This window comes from Microtus oregoni, unplaced genomic scaffold, assembly GCF_018167655.1.
Source record: "Microtus oregoni isolate MIOR12 unplaced genomic scaffold, Mior012 000014F_ref0000157, whole genome shotgun sequence".
NCBI classification, from domain to species: Eukaryota; Metazoa; Chordata; class Mammalia; order Rodentia; family Cricetidae; genus Microtus; species Microtus oregoni.
Window position 1 is genome coordinate 35,749,617 of NW_024543073.1, and position 23,113 is coordinate 35,772,729.

The 23,113-nt window shown below is 48.5% G+C and overlaps 1 protein-coding gene and 1 long non-coding RNA gene across 5 annotated transcripts in view; one reads left to right on the top strand and one right to left on the bottom strand.

Moving 5' to 3' along the window:
* The window catches only part of LOC121455679, a 29,844-nt gene extending 19,668 nt beyond the window's left edge, over window positions 1–10,176 (bottom strand). For 3 of the 4 annotated variants that reach the window (XR_005975533.1, XR_005975532.1, XR_005975534.1), the window contains exon 1: window positions 9,832–10,176. This is a non-coding gene — a long non-coding RNA (uncharacterized LOC121455679). Of the gene's footprint in view, window positions 1–8,918; window positions 9,059–9,831 lie in introns of those variants that run through there. The other variant, XR_005975535.1, reaches the window with a different exon arrangement.
* A 2,765-nt stretch (window positions 10,177–12,941) lies between these two features.
* Window positions 12,942–22,685, top strand: Nr2f1 (nuclear receptor subfamily 2 group F member 1). The gene is made up of 3 exons (XM_041663316.1): window positions 12,942–13,716; window positions 16,145–16,672; window positions 21,631–22,685. The coding sequence occupies exons 1-3, from the start codon at window positions 13,263–13,265 to the stop codon at window positions 21,909–21,911; spliced, it is 1,263 nt and encodes a 420-aa protein (XP_041519250.1). The 5' UTR covers window positions 12,942–13,262; the 3' UTR covers window positions 21,912–22,685.
* The last annotated feature ends 428 nt before the right edge of the window (window positions 22,686–23,113 follow it).

Consider the following 23,113-nt stretch of genomic DNA (forward strand, 5'->3'; position numbering starts at 1 on the left):
TTTACTAGGATGCACCGCAGGCAGGTCAGGACCTTGGCCTCCCAAAGAGCATTGGGCCTTCCCGAAAGCCCTGGTCTAAGCAATTCTTCAGAGAGAGCCCGCCCCGCCCCCTATTTCGTCTTTGGGGAGAAGTGTACCATTGGAGCAGGAGTCATGAGACAGGGCATGAATTTAGTCTTGGGGCCGTATTCCTAACCCCAAGAGCCTGAGGACTGTACCAGGTCTTAGGAAGCAGCTCACCATCCTGCCCATACTGCTGCGGAGGGGTCCGAAGTTCAACACTAAGCTACTACAATGGACCTTGATTTTCTAGTGGGTGGAACCACTCTAGGTAAGGTTGGTTAGTGACCACAGAAGGACGGACCTCTCTGAGAAAACACATGCCTGGGGGTAGGATTCTTAATTGGAGGTCTTCAAATTCTTAACCTCGAAGATTTGCTGGTCCCGCAACATGTACTCCCTCCGGAGACAAGAGGGTCTGGGGGAAATCAGTTTCTTGGCATTCTTTGGTCCCTGTTATGTGTGCTTAAGGTATACAATGGCTGCAGCCTAAACACCTGGGATCTCTTACAACAATCACTTTGAAAAGTCATTTCAGTTGTTTCTCATTCCTCATCCAGAGGGAGAGAACCCTGAAGCAGTGAAGTTACCTCTCTAAGATGTGGACAAGAGATTTGCAAAAAACAGCTATAGACATTGTCGCCCATATCCTGGGTAGGTTTCCCCCTTGCAAACAGAAAAGGCGAGACAGTTTTTTACCCCATTTCTATTTAGTGCTTATGTGACCCTCACTGTCCTGTATCCTAGGAAACATTCCTTTGACCCTCGTGATTCATCTGGAACTACGCAAAGGGAAAGTAGTCCAAAGACAGGCAATCTGCTACGTAGAGGGCAATGAACAGAGGTCCTAAGAAGAAGCTGGGGTTGTTCTGACCCGGCTTCGGAACCTGCCCCCAGAGCAGGTAACTCCTTGTGTGCCCGGCCTCAGGGCTCTGTCACACCCGGCCTAAATAACGCCACGTGCTCAGGGCTGCTGTGCCCCAGCTCTGCATTTGGGGGCTGTTTGCGCGCGCAAGCACTCAAACGGCGCGTGCTTCTCGGTCCCAGCGCCTGGGGCCCATTTAAGGCTGTCTGGACAGCGGAACTTCGCGAGGTCCCGCAGAGCACCCACACTCGACCATTTCCCTGGCGTTAGACCCGAGGTCACCCTGGCCTGGCCTAAGAGGCCCGGAAGGCGTGAGGTCATTCAAAGCCTAGCAAGAAACAGCATCTTCCCGCCTTTGGCTTCCTCCCTGACAGTCAGCCCCGCCACTAGTCAGCCTTAGCTCACTCGGCTTCGATTACCTCCCAGCAATTACAAGACAACACCGAGCCAGACCGACCTGAGCACCGGGTCAGCTCCCGAGTGCGTGGGTCCTAACAGTCAGGACTCACAGGTGCCTCCAGGTAGGAACAGCACCAGCGCACTTTTCCAGCCTCAGCGCTTCACCTCTCCCCCTCCCACACACACCCGACAGAGCGAGGACCCGCGGGTGTTTGGGGTGGCTGTTGTTCTTTTAAAAGTATATTAAAGGATCATTGGCGTCTCCCCGTCAAGTCATTACGCCTTTATCCCCATCAATTAAGCACACCTCAGAGGGCTGCTATTAAGAGCTAAATTGAGCTGCAAAAGTAGGTATCCCGTTTCAGGCAGCTGTTGTTATCTCCCGCTGAGGTGCGGCCGGCCAGGCTCTACCTCGGCTTCCCGCTCCCGCCCCAGCTAGGACGAACACGGCATTCGGCGCGGCGCGCAGAGAAGAAGCTGAACCGGAGGTCACAGCCAAAACAAAGTGCTGGTGCTAGGAATGGACCCTAGGCCATCTCAAGTAGTGTAAGTGCTGTGCACGTCAATAAGAAGTGTCTTCCAGAGTTGAGTGGAGTGGACGACGCCAAGAGCTAGCTGAGCGGGGTTTTTTGTTTGTTTGCTTTTGTTTTTTTGCTCCGTGAAGTGGAGAGTATCTGTTCTTAGTCGGCTTTCAGCTGGAGATGCAGAAGGAGGAGGTTGGGAGGGAGAGGGCAAACTAAGTGTGGCTGGCCGACTGCTACCGTATGCCCTTCTTCCTTCTCCATCCTCTGCAACCTCTTTCCTAGCTAACAGGCCCCAGAAACCCAGAACACATAGTGGATCAAGGCGCGGTGCGGTGGAGACAGGGGATTTGGAGCCTCAGAATCCCGAGCAGAAAGGTGCACTTAAAACAATGGAGACTAACTTGGGACTCCTGTGGCCTTCCAGCCAGATGTGTCTTCCCACCCTTTCACACTCCAGGCCCTGGAGGCACCACTGTCTCCCACAGCTGGGAGACCCTGGAGCGCTAAGGAAAGAAACAAAGGGACATGGCCCTTACTTCAGTCACAGGGTTTTCTTCGTGACACCATCCACAATAAATTAAGCCAAGGCTAAAGGAGATTAATTTCCCAACATAATCCAATTAAAAGATTTCTAAACTAATCTTTTACGAAAAAAAACCTTTAAAAGTGTGCGGTTAAAAAGCGATCTGGTTTTGATGACAGTGATATACTACCTTCACGTTGAGCCGCGAGCAGGGAACGCTTGCTCTTCTCTGCTCAATTTGACCGCAGCACCCTGGTTGGCTCCTTCAGTCCAACCTGTACCTCCCAGAAAGTCACTTACCACACTAACCTGGGCCTGGCTGAAAGTGAAGGGCCTGGGGTTGCTTACAAGCACCGTAGACTTTTTAAAGTGCTATTAGATTTATGGTCTCTTTGTCGACGCCCATCTAGAGTAATTAGCACATATGTTCTAAATAGATGATAGTTTTGTGAGCAATAAAGCAATTACCCATCGTTGGAGCTGACAGTTCCTCCAACTAAACTCCAACCAGCAGCTAATTGGAAAAGTCATTTCAGCTACATTGTCTGCAATTAGTCTGCTAAACTACTACACCCCAACTTGCTGGTTTGAGGTTAATTTATTCAGCGTTAAATTTGCATGGACAAGTCTTTGCCACAAAGGGACTTGCCTTTTGCCCCCTCTGAACTGCACCCCGGAGCCAGAAAAGCAGGTGTGAGCAAACAGATGATATTTGGGGGCCGGGGTGGCTCCGGGACCAAGGTGAGGAGGGGGTGCCCCTTCGGTCTGAGCTTCAAGGTCAGTGTCCATCAGGCCGAATACCTACAGAGGAAATCATTGTTTCTTCTGCTAAGCAGTAACCAGAGGAAGCAGTTTGTGCTACCAAAACCTCCACTAAAATTTTTAAATCAAAATACAAAGGAAACAATGAGTTCTAAATCACGCCCCTTCTCACATCCCCCCAGGACCACCCCTACTGTCCCAAAGAGATAAATGTGAATCAAATAACACCCACCCAAGAAGAGCTCTGAGCTCGCATCTGGAGGAAGCAGCCTCCAGTTCCCAACGGGACTCCAGGAAAGAAAAGGCTAGAAAGGCCAAGATGCATGGTTTCTGTCTGCTGCGGCTCTGAGCAAAAAACCATGTACCCCTTGAAAATGGGATTTATCCATAACTTTTAACTTTCTTTTCTTGGTTGTTTCCCTTTCCGCTGTTTTTTCTTTCTAGATCTTTTTCTTCCCTCTTTCCCAAAGTTAAACCCAATTGGCCCAGGATGTATGTACATTGAGTGGAAACAATGTGTTAAATGTTGGTTTGACGCCCCACCAGCGGCTTCCAAGTGCCCACAGCTAAGAATCTTCTACTTCATTTAATCTTTAGTGGACAGGGTTGCCCCTGTGCTGCTATTCCCCAGGAAACCCCAGGAAATATATCAGTTGGGGTTCAAATCCTGGGAGGGAAAGAAGAGGTAAAGAGAGATTAATCTGCCCCCACCCAGTATCTAACTTCTGAGCTGCAACCTCAGTGGGCTGATAGACAGAGAAGGGCAGCTGGAGCTCCCAGTATCTACAGCCAAGGGTATCTGTATCAGGGAGCAGAGACTGGCAGTTTGACATGAGAACTTGTAGCCCTGGTAACGGAGTATTTCCCTAGAGGAATTTATAGCAGTGTCCCAGGCTTAGAATTCTGCTTAGAAGAACATGGAGGGGGGTGCTTCCTAGGGAGGGAAAGCCCAGTTGCGGTTGCTTTCAGTGCTAGAAATCACATGTCCTTTTCTAGATAGCTATTCGTATTTCTTTTTAAAGTAAATGTAGCAAACCCAAAGGAAGACGCATTCAGTTCTGTTTTACTCAGCCTGAGTCTTACTAAATAATTCTAATTTTAAAATAATTTATAATCAATCATCAGCTTCAAGGAGTTGAAGATATAAATATAAAGAAAGAAACTGTTTAATGAGCTTTATGTTCAGCTTTTTTTTCCACTTATTTATTGTGTTTTGCCTAGTTGAATTTGAAGCAAGAGAAATTGAAAGTAAAAGGCTTGCTACCAGTCTGTCCCACCTGTAATATCATCTCCACCCTCTGAGAAGAGACCCTTCTATCAGGTAACTTCTGGTGGAAAACAAAAAGGAAATAAGATGTCTTTTCTAACAGACTAACATTTGAGTTCTTATTTGTGTTTGTATAATGCTTAAATGTGGCCAGAAACTGAAGACAAGAACAAACTTAAGGGAGAGTCAGCTAAAAGTATCACCCGATGTGATAGAAAATTAAAATGTACACAAAGAGCAACAGAATCCACCCAGCCCCTGAAGTGTATGAGATATGTACACACATCCATGAAGAACCCCCAAACACCCTAAGCTCATATGTGCAGAGATGAAGCCCTGTGCAAGCTCAGCTAGCTGTCTGCAAGCATGTATTCCCCTCTGGAGCAAAGGCATTTTTGTTGCTCCCATAGTTTCTTTCCATTAAGAGCGATTAGATGATGTCTATTCAAAGTTGCTGATCCAGAGAGAAAATAAGAGTAGATAAAAGGAGATTTCAAATGACCTCCTCATCCCTTTCACACCAACCTGAGCCCTAGAATAGACTAGGATCAACTAACACAAAAGCCCTTTACTTTCTCCTTTCAGCTTCAGAAGATTTTGTGCAAGGGGTTAACAATAAAACATAGAACTACCCTGAGTTTTGTTAGGTCATGCATTTGGAATACTTTATTAACTCCTCCTGTGGATGAGCTACATGGATTTTCTACCTCTGACATGGGAAAATAAAATATACATATCCTCACATAGAACATAATTATTTACTGTTCTGTATGGTTTATATCAGAGATGTACTGTATTCATTCTTTTTTATTTAAACTTTACCTGAACCTTTACCCCCTCAAACATGTAAGCCACTGTAATAAACATGTCTTTCTACTGACAGTTTGGAAGAAATTGTTAGGTTTCCTATTTTGATCAGTTTTCTGGTAGGTAAACACAATTGTAATAAGAATGCAGTTACTAGATTTGCTGGGCTTTTCCTCCATCACTAGTTTATATTATAGTCAGTGAAGAAAATGGAATTAGAGATTTAAACATATTCAAGCCGTCTTTAGTTAGTGAAATGTCCAACTCAGCTCTACCTCTGATGAGCTAATCCTGTAGTGAGAGAAAGGGGTGCTCTGACAGGTAACTATTAAGGGAAATGATTATATAGTACAGTCGATTGTATTGTCAGGATAGTCTAACAACCTTCAAACTCATTTCAAAACTTCATCTTTTCACTGAAACCAACCCATTTTCTCTGGAAAGACTAGCCGTGCAGTTATTCTTCAGCCAAGTCATGCATTTAAAAATAAAAGAAGGTGTATTGTAACATTAAAAGGCAACCTTTCTTTCTTCCTTTCTTTCTTGCAGTATTTCTTGGGCTATACTTGGATTGTATAAAAGGTACATATTTGACTCTGACTTCACCAATGTTCTGGAAATGGCTGTCTATTTTCCTCTTGGTTTGCATCGAAATGTCAGCTCTTACTTTACCCTCTTGCTGTCCCCACCCCAAAAATTCTCAATCCTGGGCTCTCTAACTGAAACCGCCTGCACACTGGGATGTCTCTCTCATCTTTCCCAAAATATGTTTTATAAATGTCTTGGTTTGAGATAGAACACTAAACAACTTACTAAGGTAAAGTACTTATTTCTGAGCCTTTTTTTTTTCTCAAAGATGACTAAGAAGAAATGCCTGGACTACCAGAGTGACAATGGATATGGAAGCCTAGTATTTCCAAGGCTCATTGAACCCTATGGGCTACTAGATCCATTTCCTCAGGTCAGCCGAAGCCCAAATCCTAGCCTGGACTTGTCACCCTGGCCTTCATGTTGACAGAGGCATAACTTTTTTTTACAATAGGCAGTTATAATGCAGACTACTGTCAGTCTTGGGAATGGGAGGGTAGATTTCTGATCTAGCTGGAACATAATTTATTTACGTATTATTTTAGCTTTAGTAATCCTAAAACATTGGTTGGGCATTCCTGTACCTCTCCCCATTGTTTCCCTCCAAAAGATCTGTTCACTGTCATGTTTATATCATGTCTCTTCCACTGTGCTCTCCCTGACTTTAGCCTCATGCCAAGGGAGACAACTTGATTTGGAAACTTTAAAACAAGCTCTTTGGGAAAGGCCTACATCAGGATCAGAAGCACTGACCTCTCTCGAAGGGTTAGCAAGCACGTTCATCACTCCACATGAGCTTGGTAAAAGGGTTGCTTCTGTCCTATGGTTTCTCTAGACAGAATAATACTGTTTTAATGACTTAAGGGTACGAACATGGTGGACAGGAGAAGTTTCTATACACATGTGCCATTGGACAGTCTCATTGGCTCTTGGGCTAGATTTATGAAATGTCTCTACAAAGCTCTCTTTTTCAGCGTAACTTAACAGAAACCTAAAATGTGTGTGATCTGTGTCTTTCTAGAGAACAAACTGAGAGTGTGAAAGGAGCCAAAGGATTAGAGAAGAGTAGGTTGGCCTATTTACTACCTGGTAAAAAATCTATGGAAGTTATGTGAATGGGGTAAAGAGGCCACTTGGACTCAGGAACTTGGAACACCAGTTCCCACTGTGTAGGTAGCCACAGACTCAGCATCCCTCCCCCTCTACCTGGCACTCACCAGAAAGCTGGCTGGGAAATCAAGGCAAACTGACTAAGACCCAACCATCATGCTAGAAGAGCATAAGGAATGGGTAAATTCACAGCTTAATTCCCTGCCCAAGCAGAGGGCACCTTCTCATTTAATCTAGGTGAATTGCACTGGAGCCCCTGTTTGTTGGACAATTCTCCATAGTCTCTAGGAAAGTAGAAAAAAGCTACAAAAAGAACCCTCTGGATGAGGCCTTCCAGAGGCCTCCCTGCAAGGCCCTTAGAGTCCCCAGACTTGTCTAAGCAGAGGGAGTGACCCCGGGGAAAGCTAAGCACCATGTCCCTGCCCTCGACCCCACACTAGCAAGACCCTTAGGGTGCTGAGGCAAAGTTCACAACGGGTGCCTGTCCAGCAATCACTTTCAAACTCAATTTAACTTTTCCAGGGAGCTGGCTGGCGTGTGGGTGAAAAGAGGGGGAAGAAAGCTGAAAAAGAGAATGGGAGGGAAGCGATGGAAATCGCAACTGCTCTTTCTATTCTAGCATTTCAGCATTTGAGCGTACCTGGGTATGTGTGTGTAATTTCACAGTTTGAGGACTCTGGTGCCCTTGAAAAACTATAAGCATTTTTCTGAGGTGCCCTATTCAGCCACAGATTCTAGGACCAGGGGCGACTGTGGCAAGTTAGACTATTGTCAAACCACGGTGGCTTTAAGAAACAAGGCCAAAAGTTCCCAAACCCTGGGCTGACCAGCAGCGCCTCTACGGAAGCCATTTTAGTGGAGGCTGTACTGTGAGCTGAGCACAAGCGGGACTCGGCGGATGTGTGGCTAATCCAAAGAGCACAGACACTGGAGACGTTGAGTCCTACGTGCTGCTGGACTATACTGTGTCCCAAGGGTGGTCAAGGCCCTCCTCAAAATCTCTGCTTGATGCTAACTCCTCTCAAGAGACTGGGTACACTTGACTCAAAAGAATGCAAGCATTTCCCCCTTTCCAAAAGCTTGAGACTTTGCCTACTATGGGCACCAACAAACAGCCTCCGGTGCCTACTCCTAGATCTAAGGCTGAGAATTGCGACCTCATTCAAGAGGAGCTGGTAGCTTCACCTAAGGCCTGAAGGGGCCGATTTCCTTCACTCTTGAGGGGGAAGTGGGAGTCACTCTGGGTCTCAGAGGCCTTTTGGCGAATTTGGAAGCTTGGGGCAGAGAGGGAACGCGGGAAGAAAAGGCCCACAGTAAGGATCGGTGGGCGACGTCTCTCCTAGTGAGTCTCTGCTAGTCCTTGAGCTTTGTTGCAGGACTTGACCCCCCACTAGCCCTTCTAAGCAGGGCTGATTCATTCAAGAGCCCACCCAGCCCCCAGCCCCGGGACGCGGTACCGAATGTCAGCTCCCCACCCCCACCCCCGCCCGGCGAGCCCGCCCTGCGCGCCCTCTGACGCAAATGCGCGCCCCTGCCGGGCGAAGGTGGGGATAGAGGGAGCGCTCCTGTTGGTTTTAATTGAAGCTCTTCCTTTCACACGCTCAACCTCGGTCCTCACTCCTGGGAGGCGAGCCCCTCCCCGCCCCCAAGCCGCCTGGCCCAGCGTGCGGAGTCTAGCTTTACAACCTCGCTGCTCTGCCGCGGCCGCCGCGGGTTCTTTGCTTGGGAGAACCACTGATGTCCCCTTTAATCCGCTGACACAATCGCCCACATCAAACGGGCAGTCATCGATTGCTTTACTTTACTCGCGCCGACCGTGGGCGGGAGGCTGAGCGCGGCTAGCACAGGTGCCCGGGCCAGCCGACTCCACCGCAGCTCCCGCCTCGCACGCTGCAGGCTGGCCACGCGGGTTCGAAACTAGACGCAGTCTCGGGTCCCCTGCCCACGCAGCCCTTCCCACAGAGGCTAGTGGGGGGACCTGCTTTGAATTTGGATTTGGCAGGGAGTCCTCACCTCCAAGGAAGTGCAGCGGAAAGGAAGGGCGAGAGTAGCTTCTGAGCAGGCCCATGCAAAAGTTCTCCCGGTCCCACCTTAGCCGCCTTGACTACGCTGCGGAGGTCGAGTGAAGATTGCCTTTCGACCCGACCGCGCTATTGAAGGTTACAGACCCCCAAGTTCCAAAGAAACGATTATCGTTGCGTTACTCGCCTGGGTAGGTGCCGAGTCTCGCTTCCGGTGCCCACAGTGTACAGTTCAGAGTCCTAGGACGGCTGGACTAGGGGACCCGGCATCCAGCAGGCCTCCAGTTCCCAGACGCTTGCTTTTTGCTTCCTCTCCCACTCTTTTGCGATTCTCAACCACCCCCCCCAACACACACACACACACACACACACACACACACACACACACACACAGACTCCCTTTCTCTGCTCCGTTCAGCTGCTCATGACTCCGTCTCTGATTATTTGGGGAGTAAATTTTAGAATTTTTATATAAACAGCGCTCTCTACTCTTTCTACCTCTTCCTTTCTTCTTCTTTTTTATCTTGGGGGGGGTGTATTTTTAATCATATCAATTTCGCCTTTTAATGAACCGGGAGACTTGAACATGAATATTAGGGCTGAGGGGTTAAGGCCAGGAGCCCCTGTCACCCCCTGTCCGCCTCTCCATCAGCTGCATACAATGGGCCGCAGCACACAGAGTGCAGTCTCCATTATTAGAGATAGAAGAGCTGTGGGGCACACATAAGAAAGTCTTTATTCTGCTCTTTGAAAAAAAAATGGCCACTAAACGGTAGATTCCAGAGACCACGATCCCCGTAAAGCGTACCGCAAACACGCAGCGCCTTCCACCTCCCGCCCCCCCCCCAAACACACACACATAGTGAGATTTAAAATGGGATCCAATATTAAAAACGAAACCCTACCTCTTCAATACAGCTTGGCCATTACTTCCACCTTTACCTGGGGGCGCTCGGAACGCTTGAGCAGAGATAAACTTTTACGCTCTCACGAGTCAAGGGGTGGGCTGGCAAGAGGGACTCCCACTCCGGGAGGTGGCAGCCGCGGCTTTGTCACCGCCGTTTTGCGCCCGCCTGAGCCTGCCTAGGAGAGCGATCTTAAAACCTGGGGGGTGCTAGTGAGGGATTGGAGACTATGTAACTAATAGAAGTATCGTTTTCGTTTTCCCCCAGTACAATCTTTCAAGGAAAAAAAAAATCCATTGAAAGAATTTTCAAAGTGCTGTCTTCCTTTGGAGAAAAGACACTGGCTGCCTGTAGGGAGGGGAGGAGGGACTCGGTTGCTTGCCGCCTGGGAGCCAGCTCCCGTCCGCTAGGTGGCAGCCGGACCTAGCGATTCCTGCAAGTCCCACGGCGGGACCCGCTCCTCCCGCCTGCCCCTCCTTCTGCAACCAATCACCTTTGGAAATGGGGTCTCAACCGCCCCCCCAAACATACACCACACACACACACACACACACACACACACACACACACACACACACAACTCTGATTCCTTCCTCTTTCTCCTTTTTCTCCTCCTCCTCCTCCTCCTCTTCTTACCCTTTCTTGTCCCCCCCACCCTCTCTCTCTTCCCCGTCTTCTGTTCCTTTGCTCTTTCCCTGTGAGTCCGAGTTGTCAGCACTAACAGCCGCCCCACGACAATATGAGGACTAACTAATGCTTTATTAATAATTATTGAAACACTATTTAGAGTTGGAGCGTCCTGGGGATAAAAATGATGAAGAAGAAAAAACAGGATTGATTGGAAAGTTTATTTTAAGATCATATTTGGGATGAATAGGAACCATCGATTCGGATCGAATTTGTGGCAGTAACTGCAGTTTTGAGAGAGCTTTGTAGTAATTACGCCTCCAAAATTATGATATACTTCAAATTTTTTAAATGAGGAGACTTTTTAATAATATCAAATTAGCAGGATCCAGACTAGGATTATGTTGAATGTGAACGAAGACTCTAGACCCATTATATTTCACAAATCATTAAAATGGTGGTTTCATTCTCATTAATTTTTCTAACGTTTTCAGTGACGCTCATAAAATCTTATTTTAAAAAGTTTTCAGAAGATATAAAATAATTTCTTTCTCATTCTCGTTTTTTTTTTCCCATCGCAACGCATTCTCTCCCTCATCATCCCTTCCCCCTCTGGTGTGTGTGTGTGTGTGTGTGTGTGTGTGACCATACACGACCCATACTAATCAGGTCTCAGAGTAAATAGCAGCGCAGGGCGATCTCAATGTAAATTGTGCTTGTCAGAAGCACACCCCCCTCCCTCACTTTCTCTCCTCCTCCCCTCGATACCCCTTACTGTAGGTAGCTAAGGGGGGAGGGGTAAGGGATTTCCAACCAATGGCGTGCAGGAGGCTTGGCTAACCTTAGCCTCCCATTTTCTCTCCCCCCCATTCAGGGCTCTGACCAGTCAGTCGCCTTTGATTATCAGTTGCCAGCAGCCCTTCTCTTGGCTCCTTGACACGAGCTCCATATAAGGCAGCGATCTCCATAGAAACGTGTCAGTTTCAATAGTAGTGTCAAAGTTCACTATATACAGACATTCGCGCAGATCCCCCTTTCGGAAACATTGCTCTGAGTGTCCTCCCGTTTAAACGCCTTCAATTTTTTGGTCCCTCTCCTCTCCTCTCCTCTCCTCTCCTCTCCTTTCTTCTCTCTCCTCTCTTTGGCCTCTCTCTCTCTCTCTCTCTCTCTCTCTCTCCTCTCTCTCACCCACTCTCCTCTTGCTCCGTCTCTCCCCTTTCTTTTTCTTACATAGTCTACTAGTTGTCCCCCTTTCTCTTTCTCTCCCTCCTCCTTCTCTCTTTCACTCCTTGCCTGCAAAAGAGAGACTAAACTTGAAAAAAAAAGGAGGAGGCACCCCCTGCGTATTCTTCTTATCGTTATTTTATACATATATGATTTTTTTTGGAGGGAGGGTGTTGGTTCTCGGCTGAAGAGCACTTATTTAAAATACTAAAAAAAGAACATTTTTGGGCGATCTCCAGGGTTTTTTTAACTAGCTCTGTGTGTTATAGCAGAAGAAGCAGAAGAAGCAAGAAAGAGGAAAAGAAGAGGATTATTTATTCGACCTACTTTGGATGTCTCTCTCGCTTTCTTTCTTTCGTTTTTTTCTCAAATATTTTCTTCTGATTTTTATTTTTTTCCTATTTCGCTGTGAATTCGTCGCCGGCGTGAATTATCTCGTATTTTTCTCCCCCTTCCGTCTCCTCCCGAAAGAAGAAGGCAGAGAGAACCCGGCGCCACCCGCACAACAAAAAGAGCAAAGTGTGTGATCTTCCTTGCCGGCTGCCTCCCGCTCTCCAGCGCTGCCTTCCTGAATGGCTGGCTGCGTCCGGCCCTGGACCTGGCCCCCCGACACCCGAGCTCCCTGATCGTCGCCTGCATCTTCGCCCCGCATCCTGCTCGGCTCTCCCAGCTCCCGTCACTCTTGAAGCCGGGCGAGGGCTCCCGCCGGGACAGCGGCGGCGGTGCGGGCAGCCCCGGCCTCGGCTCGCACTCGGGCTGCGGCCCCTACTCCAGCTCGGACTCCGGCCCGGGCCCCAGCTCCTCCAGCGGCGATCGCAGCAGCAGCCGAGGCGGCTCCTCCAGCGGCGCCTGCAGCCGCGACCTCCTCCTCTGCAGCCGCCGCCGCCGCCGCCCTCGCCGCTTCCTCTATGTCGGCTCAGCCCGCGCGCTGCGCGTAGCCCGAGCGGCCGGCGGGCGGGCGGGCGGGCGCCCGGCGCGGGTGAGCGAGTGTGTGTGAGTGTGTGTGTGCGCGGGGGTGCGGGCGAGGCGGAGGGCGAGTGTGTGCGCGCGCCGTGGCCCATGCCCGCCGCCCCCGGCGCTGCGCCCCGCGCCGCTCCCGGCTGCCGCCTGTGCCATTTCTGATTTTGCAACTTGGGGAAGAAGAAAAAAGCGAGAGAAGGGAGCTCGCTCGCCGGGGGGTGGGGAGGGGGGAGAAAGAGCGCGGCCCCCCCAGGAACGGAGCGCGGGGGGAGCGGGCGAGGGGAGCAGGGGTGTTGGGGGGGGGGAGCCTGAGAGCCTGGGGGGGCTGCAAAAAGAGAGAAAGAAAACAGCAGGAACCACAACAAAACGCCAGCAGGGCGGGCGGGCGCGCAGCAGCAGCGGGGCGGCCGAGGCAGTAACGGCGGCGGCAGCGGCGGCGGCACAGGCAGAGGCCGGTGCCCGGCTCGGGCTCGGCTCCGGCGACCCCGGGGCGCCCGGTGGGCCCCCCGCCCCCTCCCCCTCCCCCCTTCCCCTTCCCCTTCCCTTCCCAGCGCTCCCGCGCGCCCCGCGGCCCTCGGCGAGCAGCTCGGCTCCCCCCAGCTCTCCCCGGGCCCAAAGATATGGCAATGGTAGTTAGCAGCTGGCGAGATCCGCAGGACGACGTGGCCGGGGGCAACCCCGGCGGCCCCAACCCCGCAGCGCAGGCAGCCCGCGGCGGCGGCGGCGGCGAGCAGCAGCAGGCGGGCTCCGGCGCACCGCACACGCCGCAGACCCCGGGCCAGCCCGGAGCGCCCGCCACCCCCGGCACGGCGGGGGACAAGGGCCAGGGCCCGCCCGGTTCGGGCCAGAGCCAGCAGCACATCGAGTGCGTGGTGTGCGGGGACAAGTCGAGCGGCAAGCACTACGGCCAATTCACCTGCGAGGGCTGCAAAAGTTTCTTCAAGAGGAGCGTCCGCAGGAACTTAACTTACACATGCCGTGCCAACAGGAACTGTCCCATCGACCAGCACCACCGCAACCAGTGCCAATACTGCCGCCTCAAGAAGTGCCTCAAAGTGGGCATGAGGCGGGAAGGTGAATATTTCTTCTCTGCTTCTCTCCCTGAGCTTCGCCCGCCTCCCTGCTCTTTCTTTCTCCCTCACCCGGGTGGTTGTGGCTGTGGGGATGGGGATCCTGTGGTCCCAGCCGGTCCGGGCTTCCCAATCCTGGCTGCTTTCCTCCCCCAACGTCCCCCCCCCCCTTCCAGCTCGCTGCCGCTGCCTCCCCCTCCCGGCCTGCGCTCCTCTCCCCGGCTCCTCCACCCCTCCCGCTGCCTGCTCAGGATTGTGTCCCTGGGATCGTGAGCTGTGGTTTAAAAATCCCCTCCCTTCCTCTGTTGGATGTGCTCCGTGTGTGTCTCGCTCCCGCCTGTGTGTGAGGATGCTTGGGGCTGTGTTGGCATGAACTTGGGCAGGGGTGCTTATTCCTCGCAGAAAACTGTCTCCGTGTTGGTTGTTTTTGTCTTTTCCTTCATTTCACTTTTCCCTCCACCTTCCTGTACCTTTTATGTACAATGGGAGAGGACTGGGGCTGGAGGACCCTGAACCATAGATTCATTGCTGCCATCATCCTTTAGGAAGCTTAGCTTGGAAAAAGAGGAGTGAGATTTATTGCACTTGTAGGTCTAATTAGGGGGAGGGGAGCTTCTGGCCTGTTCACTGGTTCCCTCTCCTCTTCTGGGATCTGGGGCCGCCTCCTCCCGAGCTGTGGCCTTGTTTTCACCCCTCGACTTTGAAAGGAAAGTTTGTGACTGAACCCTGTCTGCATAGTATTGTCATTTTTAGAGCTTGGTACTCGTTTTATTTCTTCATCAAACTCCACCCTCTGCTTAAATACTGCATACAAATTACAATTTACAACGGCATTTACCGATCCTTCTGATTTGGCTATAATGCATAGGCTGCAGCTGGCATGGGCTTTTCTGCATCGTTTAGTCGATGTGCCGTATGGGTTTTTGTTTTTTTTATTAAACACAACTTTTGATGTTGAATTTGGATATGCTTCATGTTCATATGGCTTGAGATGGAGCACTTTTCTTACAAATGTATTTAGCGGTTTATAGTTAAAGTTTATCTCCTGACAATCATTAAGGATATCTTACAGTCAAATTAGTGAACCAGTCAATTTTGCAGGATGTAGATTACTTCTTCTTGTAATTGACTTCAAAATTATATTTTATATGTCACAAGGAAAGAAATTGAATTCCTTCAGATCTCAAGGAGAAGGCAAATATGACGACTTCATTTCTAGCTCCAGGGAGATTCTATAGGCATCTGGGAAGAAGAACAACTTTGAATTGTGTTCTCATTTAATTGAAAAATAACTGCCAAGTTCAAAACTATAATTAGAAAAAGTATTCTAACCATTGTGTTTCAAGAACGTTAAATTGCACTGGAACTCTCCTTGGAATTAGAACCAAAGGCAACAGTGCCCAACCTGAAATAGGAGAGCTCTGTGGACATGGACCATCTCTACTAATTTGTTGTGGGGTGGGAGGGAGAGTTCAGAAGCCCTAACTTTCCCTAAAGTTGGCTTTGTTTACATGGCAGTTCAAAATGCTTGCTCTATCGAAGTAAAACATACACATTTAAAAAAAAAACCCTTTGGTCAGCTTTAAGAACTCAAAGCATGCTTACGTTTTGCATTCAGATGGTTAATGAATCCAGTGTTTTTGCAGTTGCAAGCTCGTGCATTCACTGGGCAAAAGCTGGCTGCAGGTTGCAGTGGCACCGCGCAGGACAGACAGACATTAATTATATTTCCTACTTTTTTCAATAATGTTTGGCTACTGTAAGTTCAACTTTTTCTTGAAATATTTCAAATTTCTGTTGCTTTTAATAGGGAGAGCTTTGTATGGGGCAAGCAGAAGGGGGAAATGGGAGAGGGTGTGGGGAGTGCTTACTCTCTGGTCAAAAGTTGTAAATGGTCAGTAAGATATGTAACTTGTATCTCTTTTTAAAGGTAATTCTGTAGCACTTTAGCGATTATGGGAACATTTTATGCACTGAACGCCGCTGCTTTGCAAGAGAGGAGTGCATTAAGGCTTGTGCCTGGTACTATAGCCTTTTTCAGGCTTCACTTTTTTTAAAACCTCGATTTGTATTATTGTGGAAGGATAAATGGGTTTTCATTTATCTGTGTGTTGCTTCTTAGTAACTGGGGGGTTGGGTGTTACTTTCTTGGCCAAGCAGAGCTAAGGGCCTTGAAGTCAGGCCTAGTTCTTCCGTGGCTGAAGAAGCCAGGGGTGCAGGCTATGGATGAACACACCGAGCCGGTGAAGGTAGAGGGCTTCACCGAGAGCTCCTGGAAATATGGTCTGTGAGAGAGAGCCAGCAGGAGAAGATGCTCCTAGAGCTATGACTGCGGGAAAGAACTGCATTGCGTTGGGTGCGCGTTGCGGCTCGGCAATGTTCACAAGCCCCCTGGATGCACATTGCCTCTTTTCTCTCTTTCTTTTTGTCAGCGGTTCAGCGAGGAAGAATGCCTCCAACCCAGCCCAATCCAGGCCAGTACGCACTCACAAACGGGGACCCCCTCAATGGCCACTGCTACCTGTCCGGCTACATCTCGCTGCTGCTGCGCGCAGAGCCCTACCCCACGTCTCGTTATGGCAGCCAGTGCATGCAGCCCAACAACATCATGGGCATCGAGAACATCTGCGAGCTGGCCGCGCGCCTCCTCTTCAGCGCCGTCGAGTGGGCCCGCAACATCCCCTTCTTCCCGGATCTGCAGATCACCGACCAGGTGTCTCTGCTACGCCTCACCTGGAGCGAGCTGTTCGTGCTCAACGCGGCCCAGTGCTCCATGCCCCTGCACGTGGCGCCGCTGCTGGCTGCTGCCGGCCTCCACGCCTCGCCCATGTCCGCGGACCGCGTCGTGGCCTTCATGGACCACATCCGCATCTTTCAGGAACAGGTGGAGAAGCTCAAGGCGCTGCACGTCGACTCTGCCGAGTACAGCTGCCTCAAAGCCATCGTGCTGTTCACGTCAGGTGAGGATGCGGTCGCGGGGGAGGGCAGGCTGTGCCGGGAGCTGGCGCAGGCACCGTGCGGCGGGAGCCTAGCTTTCCGCATCTCCCGCGCAGCCACTGCCGCTGTGAGGCTCGGCCCTCACCCCACCTTAGGCCTGCCCAGGATATGCAGCCCCAGTCCGTGGTTGTCGCGGACCGCGCCGCTGCCATCTTGGGAGCTTAGCGGTGCTGGAGCGGAGGAGCTCCGGTGAGGCCGGCGGCGGCCTGGCCTGACGACCTAGACCCCCGCGAGCCTTCGACCGAGGCAACGGTCTGGGGAGGGGAGAGGCAATACTCTGAGGATAGTGGCTCCGTGTGTGTGTGTGTGTGTGTGTGTGTGTGTGTGTGTGTGTGTGTGTGGTGTGTGGTGTGTGCCAGAGCTCAGTCTTTCTGGGGGAGGAACGCTACAGAAGGAAGAGAACGTGGGAAGGTGGCTTCCTACTCTGTGTGGCTCTCTCCTTGGATGAGTTTCCCGACAGTGAGACACAGACAGAGGCGGAAAGAGAAGAATACCACAAATAAATCATAAATAATCCCGCTTTATTGCTGCCTGATTTTCCCTTATCGGAAACCATTCATGTTTGCAGTTGCTGGGGTTATTGAGGGTCATAAAAAACGGATTCTATCTAAACAAGAAAGATAAAAAACAAAAGCAATACTGTAAAGCCCGCAAGCATGAGAGGATTCCGGGCCGGGAGATAAATTTCATAGCTATGCAAAACACAAGAACATTGGAAATTTTAAATGATGCCTTAAAAATATCAAATTAAGTGTAGGCGGTGGTAGCAGGCTTGTTAACAATCTCTCTTATGATAGATGGTTCAAATTAACTTCCAGGAAAGTGAATTAACGTTGCTTTTGAAGGGCTCTGGTCTGAGTACGTGAGAACACTACCCGCCTTTTATTATTGGAACCTGCAAGAGGGAAACATATAAACACCAGGGACCGCAGGTAACCGCGGAAGGAAACACAAACAAAGCCCGCAAGGGCTGTGGTGGGCGCAGAGCTGCTTACATGGGCCTTGGGCCCTGCCCACTGCGAGGAAGGTGAGCTGCAGCTTTACCACTGCTCTTGGCACTATTGTTTCTAATTTCTCCATTAGGAGAAGAGTTAAACCATTCTAATAAATCTATCCTAGAGCCAAGCCCTCCAAAGCCAAATTAAAACCATCCTTGAGCAGAGATGGCAAAAATATCTTTCCCAAACAAGGCCTTGTTGAACAGTAAGCAGTCGGATAATATATCAGTATTTCCTGACTTCCATGCATGAAGAATCATATTTACATTGTATCAAAATGACTCTTAAATTTGCACAATATTGTAATGTAGCAAATGTAGTATTAATATCGATCAGAGAAGCAGATAATTTATTTAGACAAGAACAGCTCATTTGTATGCAAGGTGGCCAGAGTCTTGGACTTGGGCTGCTCCCCCACCCCCTTCGCTTTCAGCGCAAATGCAGGTCTGCTAGTGAGAGTGGGTTATTCTTTGCAAGGGGATGAAGTGCAAACTTAAAACAAATGGAAGATTTATTGAACTGGTTCTCAGTGTTTGAATGCATTTTATCTTAATAAGTCTCCTTGATGGAAATGTGTTTTTCAAAAGTGACAAAGAGCCTGGGAAGCAGCGACCAGGATCCTTTGACTCTGGCAGGCCTAGGCCTTGCTGGCATTCTCCTACCCATGGCATTAGCCAAATCCATCAGGAAGAAAGCCAGGGACGAAAAACTAGGGTTTCAAAATCTCACCCAGTTAAGTGTCTTAAAGCAGAAGTGTGACTTGGAGCTAGCTGGACAGGGGTTTTCTCAGGAAAGGTCTCTCTTCCCTTTCCCTGAAGTCCTTGAAGCTCTTTGAATCCCCTCGACTTTGCTGATCTGGTACATGTTCCCAGGGAGAGATCTACGATTGTGCCGGCTTCAGGGAATGTTGCAGAATTATGCAGGCTTCACTTTTAAACTTTCCATCCTAAGAGAAGTTCTTTTTCAAAAAATCCAAAGAAGTATTTTGAGCCATGTTTTCCAGGTGCAAGGGGTGCTGAGGGGTGAACAATAACATTATTTTGCTGGGCAATCACGGGCAGAATATCTAAGCATGGAAACAGAACTGTCAGGAGTAATTTACCCACCTTCCTTCCATACAGCACATTTCCACTCTTGACTAAACTTGTTTTGATTGCTAGCCAGAAGGGAATTCATGGGAAGAAGGGAATTCATGGGAAGCCTCCTCAAAAGTCATCCAACTTTTAAGCAAACTTTGAATGATGGAAAAGACAGTTTTAGACATATTGTCCAATGTGGCTTGTTCTGGCTAAGTATTTGAAGCTGGCATGGGGGTCCCCTGTGGTGGTTTTCACATTTGGCCTCCGGATGGTATGTTTAATCCTTAATATTCTGGACAGCATCCAAAGACTAGGTCATGACCTGAACTTGCTTTTAAGAAAATTCTTTAATTCATATACCTAAATATTCCTTCAAATAAATGAGACTGACTCTGAAAAGAGCCATCTAGTTAACATAAATACAATAAATCCATTTTCAGCACAATAATAACTTTGATTTCTAGTTATGGCAGCTGATTACATCTATATTTCCTGAACACTAAACTCTTCTGAATGCACAACATGAAATACATTCTCTGCACTACAAAGGCTAAGCCGGGAGGGCCTGAGCAGTAATGGTTATTTATTTACATAATTTCTTTTCCATATACTGTAGAAGAAATATTGAAGGTTCCCACATTGACACTACCATATAAAAAGTAAGACGTGGATTTTGTATAGTCTGTCTCCTTTTCTTATCTGTAATATAATTCATCAGGTGCAAATATGTACTAAATTACAGCCTTTGCTCACCTCTCTGTGCCACCACAACCCACCAATTGATTCAAGCACTCACACTGCCTGTCCACAGATGGGAGAATTCTGCTGCAGGGTGAATGAATACTCAGTGTGTGAAGCCGGGCCAGAACTAGGACTCCTGGTGGATGAAAGACAGACCTAGAAATAGGAATTCCGTCTCAAAGGTGGAAGCAGTAGTGCAGGTCCCTAGTATACCTGTCCAGGCTTCTCCTTAGAGTCAACTATACATGAGTGAGGAAGAGACCTTGCACTTTAGGGACTGTGATGTTTTACTCACCTGAGGGCATGTCATATGGATCTTTAAGGGAAAATCTGTTGGGATGTTAATGGATCTTTCTCCTGTTGTGTTGTCTGTGGCTGTGACTATCACATGGCCCGAGGGACAGAAAATGTATGTAATGCAAGATCTGTGTAAATACAAGTCTGTTTTAGCAAGGCTTTTCTAGAAAGCAAGTCCACGGGCAGATCTCAGAGTCCCCACGCTAAGCAGTGAAATCCCAATGTGTTCCTCTCCTGGCCATGCTGACCATAATAATCTCCCTGGCTTCCCAACTCAGGCCAGTGTGGATGTACTGCATCAGCTGGATGGAGTAGTTAGCCATCTGAGAGGAACCCAGTATGGACCCAAGGTTAGAGGAGGCTTGCCTCAGAAGTTCTTGAGTTCTCAGTGGTTTTATTTGTATCTTTGCTTGAGGCCATACCCTTGTAGATGAAGGGAGAAGAGGGCTTTGTGACTCCAGCTCTTGAACTGTAAGGATACACAGCATGGAAATAGTCGACACAGATTTGGATTTGAATAAGTTGTTTTCTTGGGGTCACACTTCCCCATTACAAAGTGTCCTTTTACAAGTATGGTCAAATGTAAATTCCTTCCTAGATCTATATTTTAGCAAACTCCATCTTTGATCCTTAGTCAACCTCCTGACCGACTAAGGGTTCCTCTGTGATCTTCCTGATTTTAAAATATGTGTTTTTAATATTAAGAAATAACATAGGGAGTAGTGGAGAAGCTTCACTCTGTTTCCCTGATTCCATGTTCCTCTCCCTTTGCTTGGCCCTGGTTAGCGGATATAAGGATAATCTGCTGTCTGGACCTAAAAGAGTTTTAGTTGGTTTGAAAGAAGCATAAAGGTTTCTGGTTGCCATCATTGTATGAAGTGCCTTGTCCCATCTCCTTTAGTCCTGCTATGGGAAACCTAGCTCTCCTGCAAAGCGATCCTTAATCCTCCACTCCCCCATTTCTGAGACAGAGTATCAGCTGCCTCTAGCATAACGTTGTGTCTGATCATTGTAGATGTTTCTTTTTCGCAACCTGGAGTAACTGAGCCATATTTCTTCTGGTAATTATATAGCTTGCAGAGATGCAACCAATTTTCATTTACTTGACCTAAGGAACTGATAAGAGTGTCCACCCTCACTGAGGATTTGTTGTCGAGTCCTTGCTTGCATATATAGATGATCTCAAATCCTGTATTGCTATAGCATGGACTTGATCTGATTCTCAGTTCTGACAGCTTGTGATCCCTTAACACCCCCCCCCCCCCGCCATGTGTATTCACTACACAATCTAGGTTCTCCTTGAGCTTGCTGGTTGGGGTCATTTGGGTTTGAGAGGAGACTCCAAGAAGCCTCCTAAAACTGCATCCAAGTCTGCATACTTCTTCCAGGGTTCCAAGAGCCCAAAATCCAGAGGGAAAGGGACAAATGCCTTTCTTTTAATGAGCACAACCAGAAAGGTTTTCCTCTACAGGCAAGAACAGGTTGCTATGCACAGCAAACATGGATTCACCATTCTACATTACGCAAAAACAAAGGGATGGCAAGGTTATGCTTCCGTGTGCATGTGTGTCTCTTTCCCGCTCCCTAGGCATGGGGAGGCTCTTGACTTTTATTTGTGTGGTGGATGGGAAAGAGTATGGCCTAGAAAGGAGACTCTTTGCATAGAAGAAAGGACCGCTTTTCTTTTTCTCCTATTTCTTTTTCCTTTTCTCCTCAAAACATTAATGGCTGTGTGCCTTTACTGCTCACTAACCTAATCGTCTGTCCCCCTTTCCCTGTCTCTCCCTCCTGTGGCTGGTCTGGCAGACGCTTGTGGCCTGTCGGATGCTGCCCACATCGAAAGCCTGCAGGAGAAATCGCAGTGTGCACTGGAGGAATATGTGAGGAGCCAATATCCCAACCAGCCCAGTCGCTTTGGCAAACTGCTGCTGCGATTGCCCTCTCTTCGTACAGTGTCCTCCTCTGTCATCGAGCAGCTCTTCTTCGTCCGCTTGGTAGGTAAAACCCCCATCGAAACTCTCATCCGGGATATGCTGCTGTCTGGGAGCAGTTTCAACTGGCCTTACATGTCCATCCAGTGTTCCTAGACTCTGGGCATTTCCACCTGCTCCTGGCCCCCACCCCCTAGAGACTAAGAGGACTCACCCAGACCAAGGACTCCAAAGCCTTGGGATGCTGGTAGGATGGACCAGACAGGCCAGACAGAGGGGAGGAGGCTGGGGACAAGGGCAGCCAACTCTGCAGCAAGGCAGCCTAAGCTGCGAACTAGGAGGAAAAGAGACTTATTTAGGGTCTGATCTATTATGTAAGTATATTGGAAAGGAAAAAGAAAAAAGGACCTCATGTCTGGTGAGAAAATGGCAACAAATTTTTCGGAGAGAGGACCTTGAGAAATTTAATAAAATCGAAGGATTCTAATGGACCTTCCAGGATTTATTGTGGATGGATGTGGATATATTCTGTACAGAAAACAACTCATATGGGAGCGGACTGAATTCTATGTAGAAACACACACACACTGAACATTGTTATTCATTTTGTAAAATACTAGTCTTTATTTTCATTTTTTGTAAAATTTAAACATCGTATGCACATAAAGAAAAAAGGAACAAGATTAGGGGAAAATAACATTTTCCAAATAATTATAAAAAATGTCCTGTGTCTATGTATCTATATCTGTTTTGTATTTTTTTCTGGTTCCAAACCAGATTTCCTGTGATTCTATACTAATAATTTTTGATATAACCCTTTGCTTCTTACAATGAGTGCGATATATGTTGTCGAGGCTGTTCTTCAAGAATTAAAATTGAAGTGAAAATTTAAACAAAAATAAAAGAATTTAGCAAAACCCATGTGTCTGGTTACTTTAACTATACCATCAGAGAAAGAGAAACCCTTGGATACTTTCTGTCTTCAATATTGTTAGAATCTGGATTTTTGAGAGGGAGAGGGAACTGTTCAGGCCCAGTCGAATTTGGCTGCATCTGTTTCTTACAACAGTCGCTGCATTACTTTTGTAAAGGCTGAAGGAAAGGCCAGGCTGTGTGGGATGTGTCGGAGAGGAGGGCAGGAGTCTCGGTGGCAGACAGCAGTCTTTGAGATATCACTTCAAGGGCAACCCTAAGCACAGCTAGGCAGGCTGCCTTGCCTTTGGGGCACAATTTCCAGGCACTTGGGCCTTACAGACCCCTGCGTGGTGACCCAGTGCTAGTTAGTACACCTAGACTCTAACTGCTTTGGGAAACTTGCAGAGCTGGGGAGGATTTGCAAAGGTTTACTTAGCTGACCC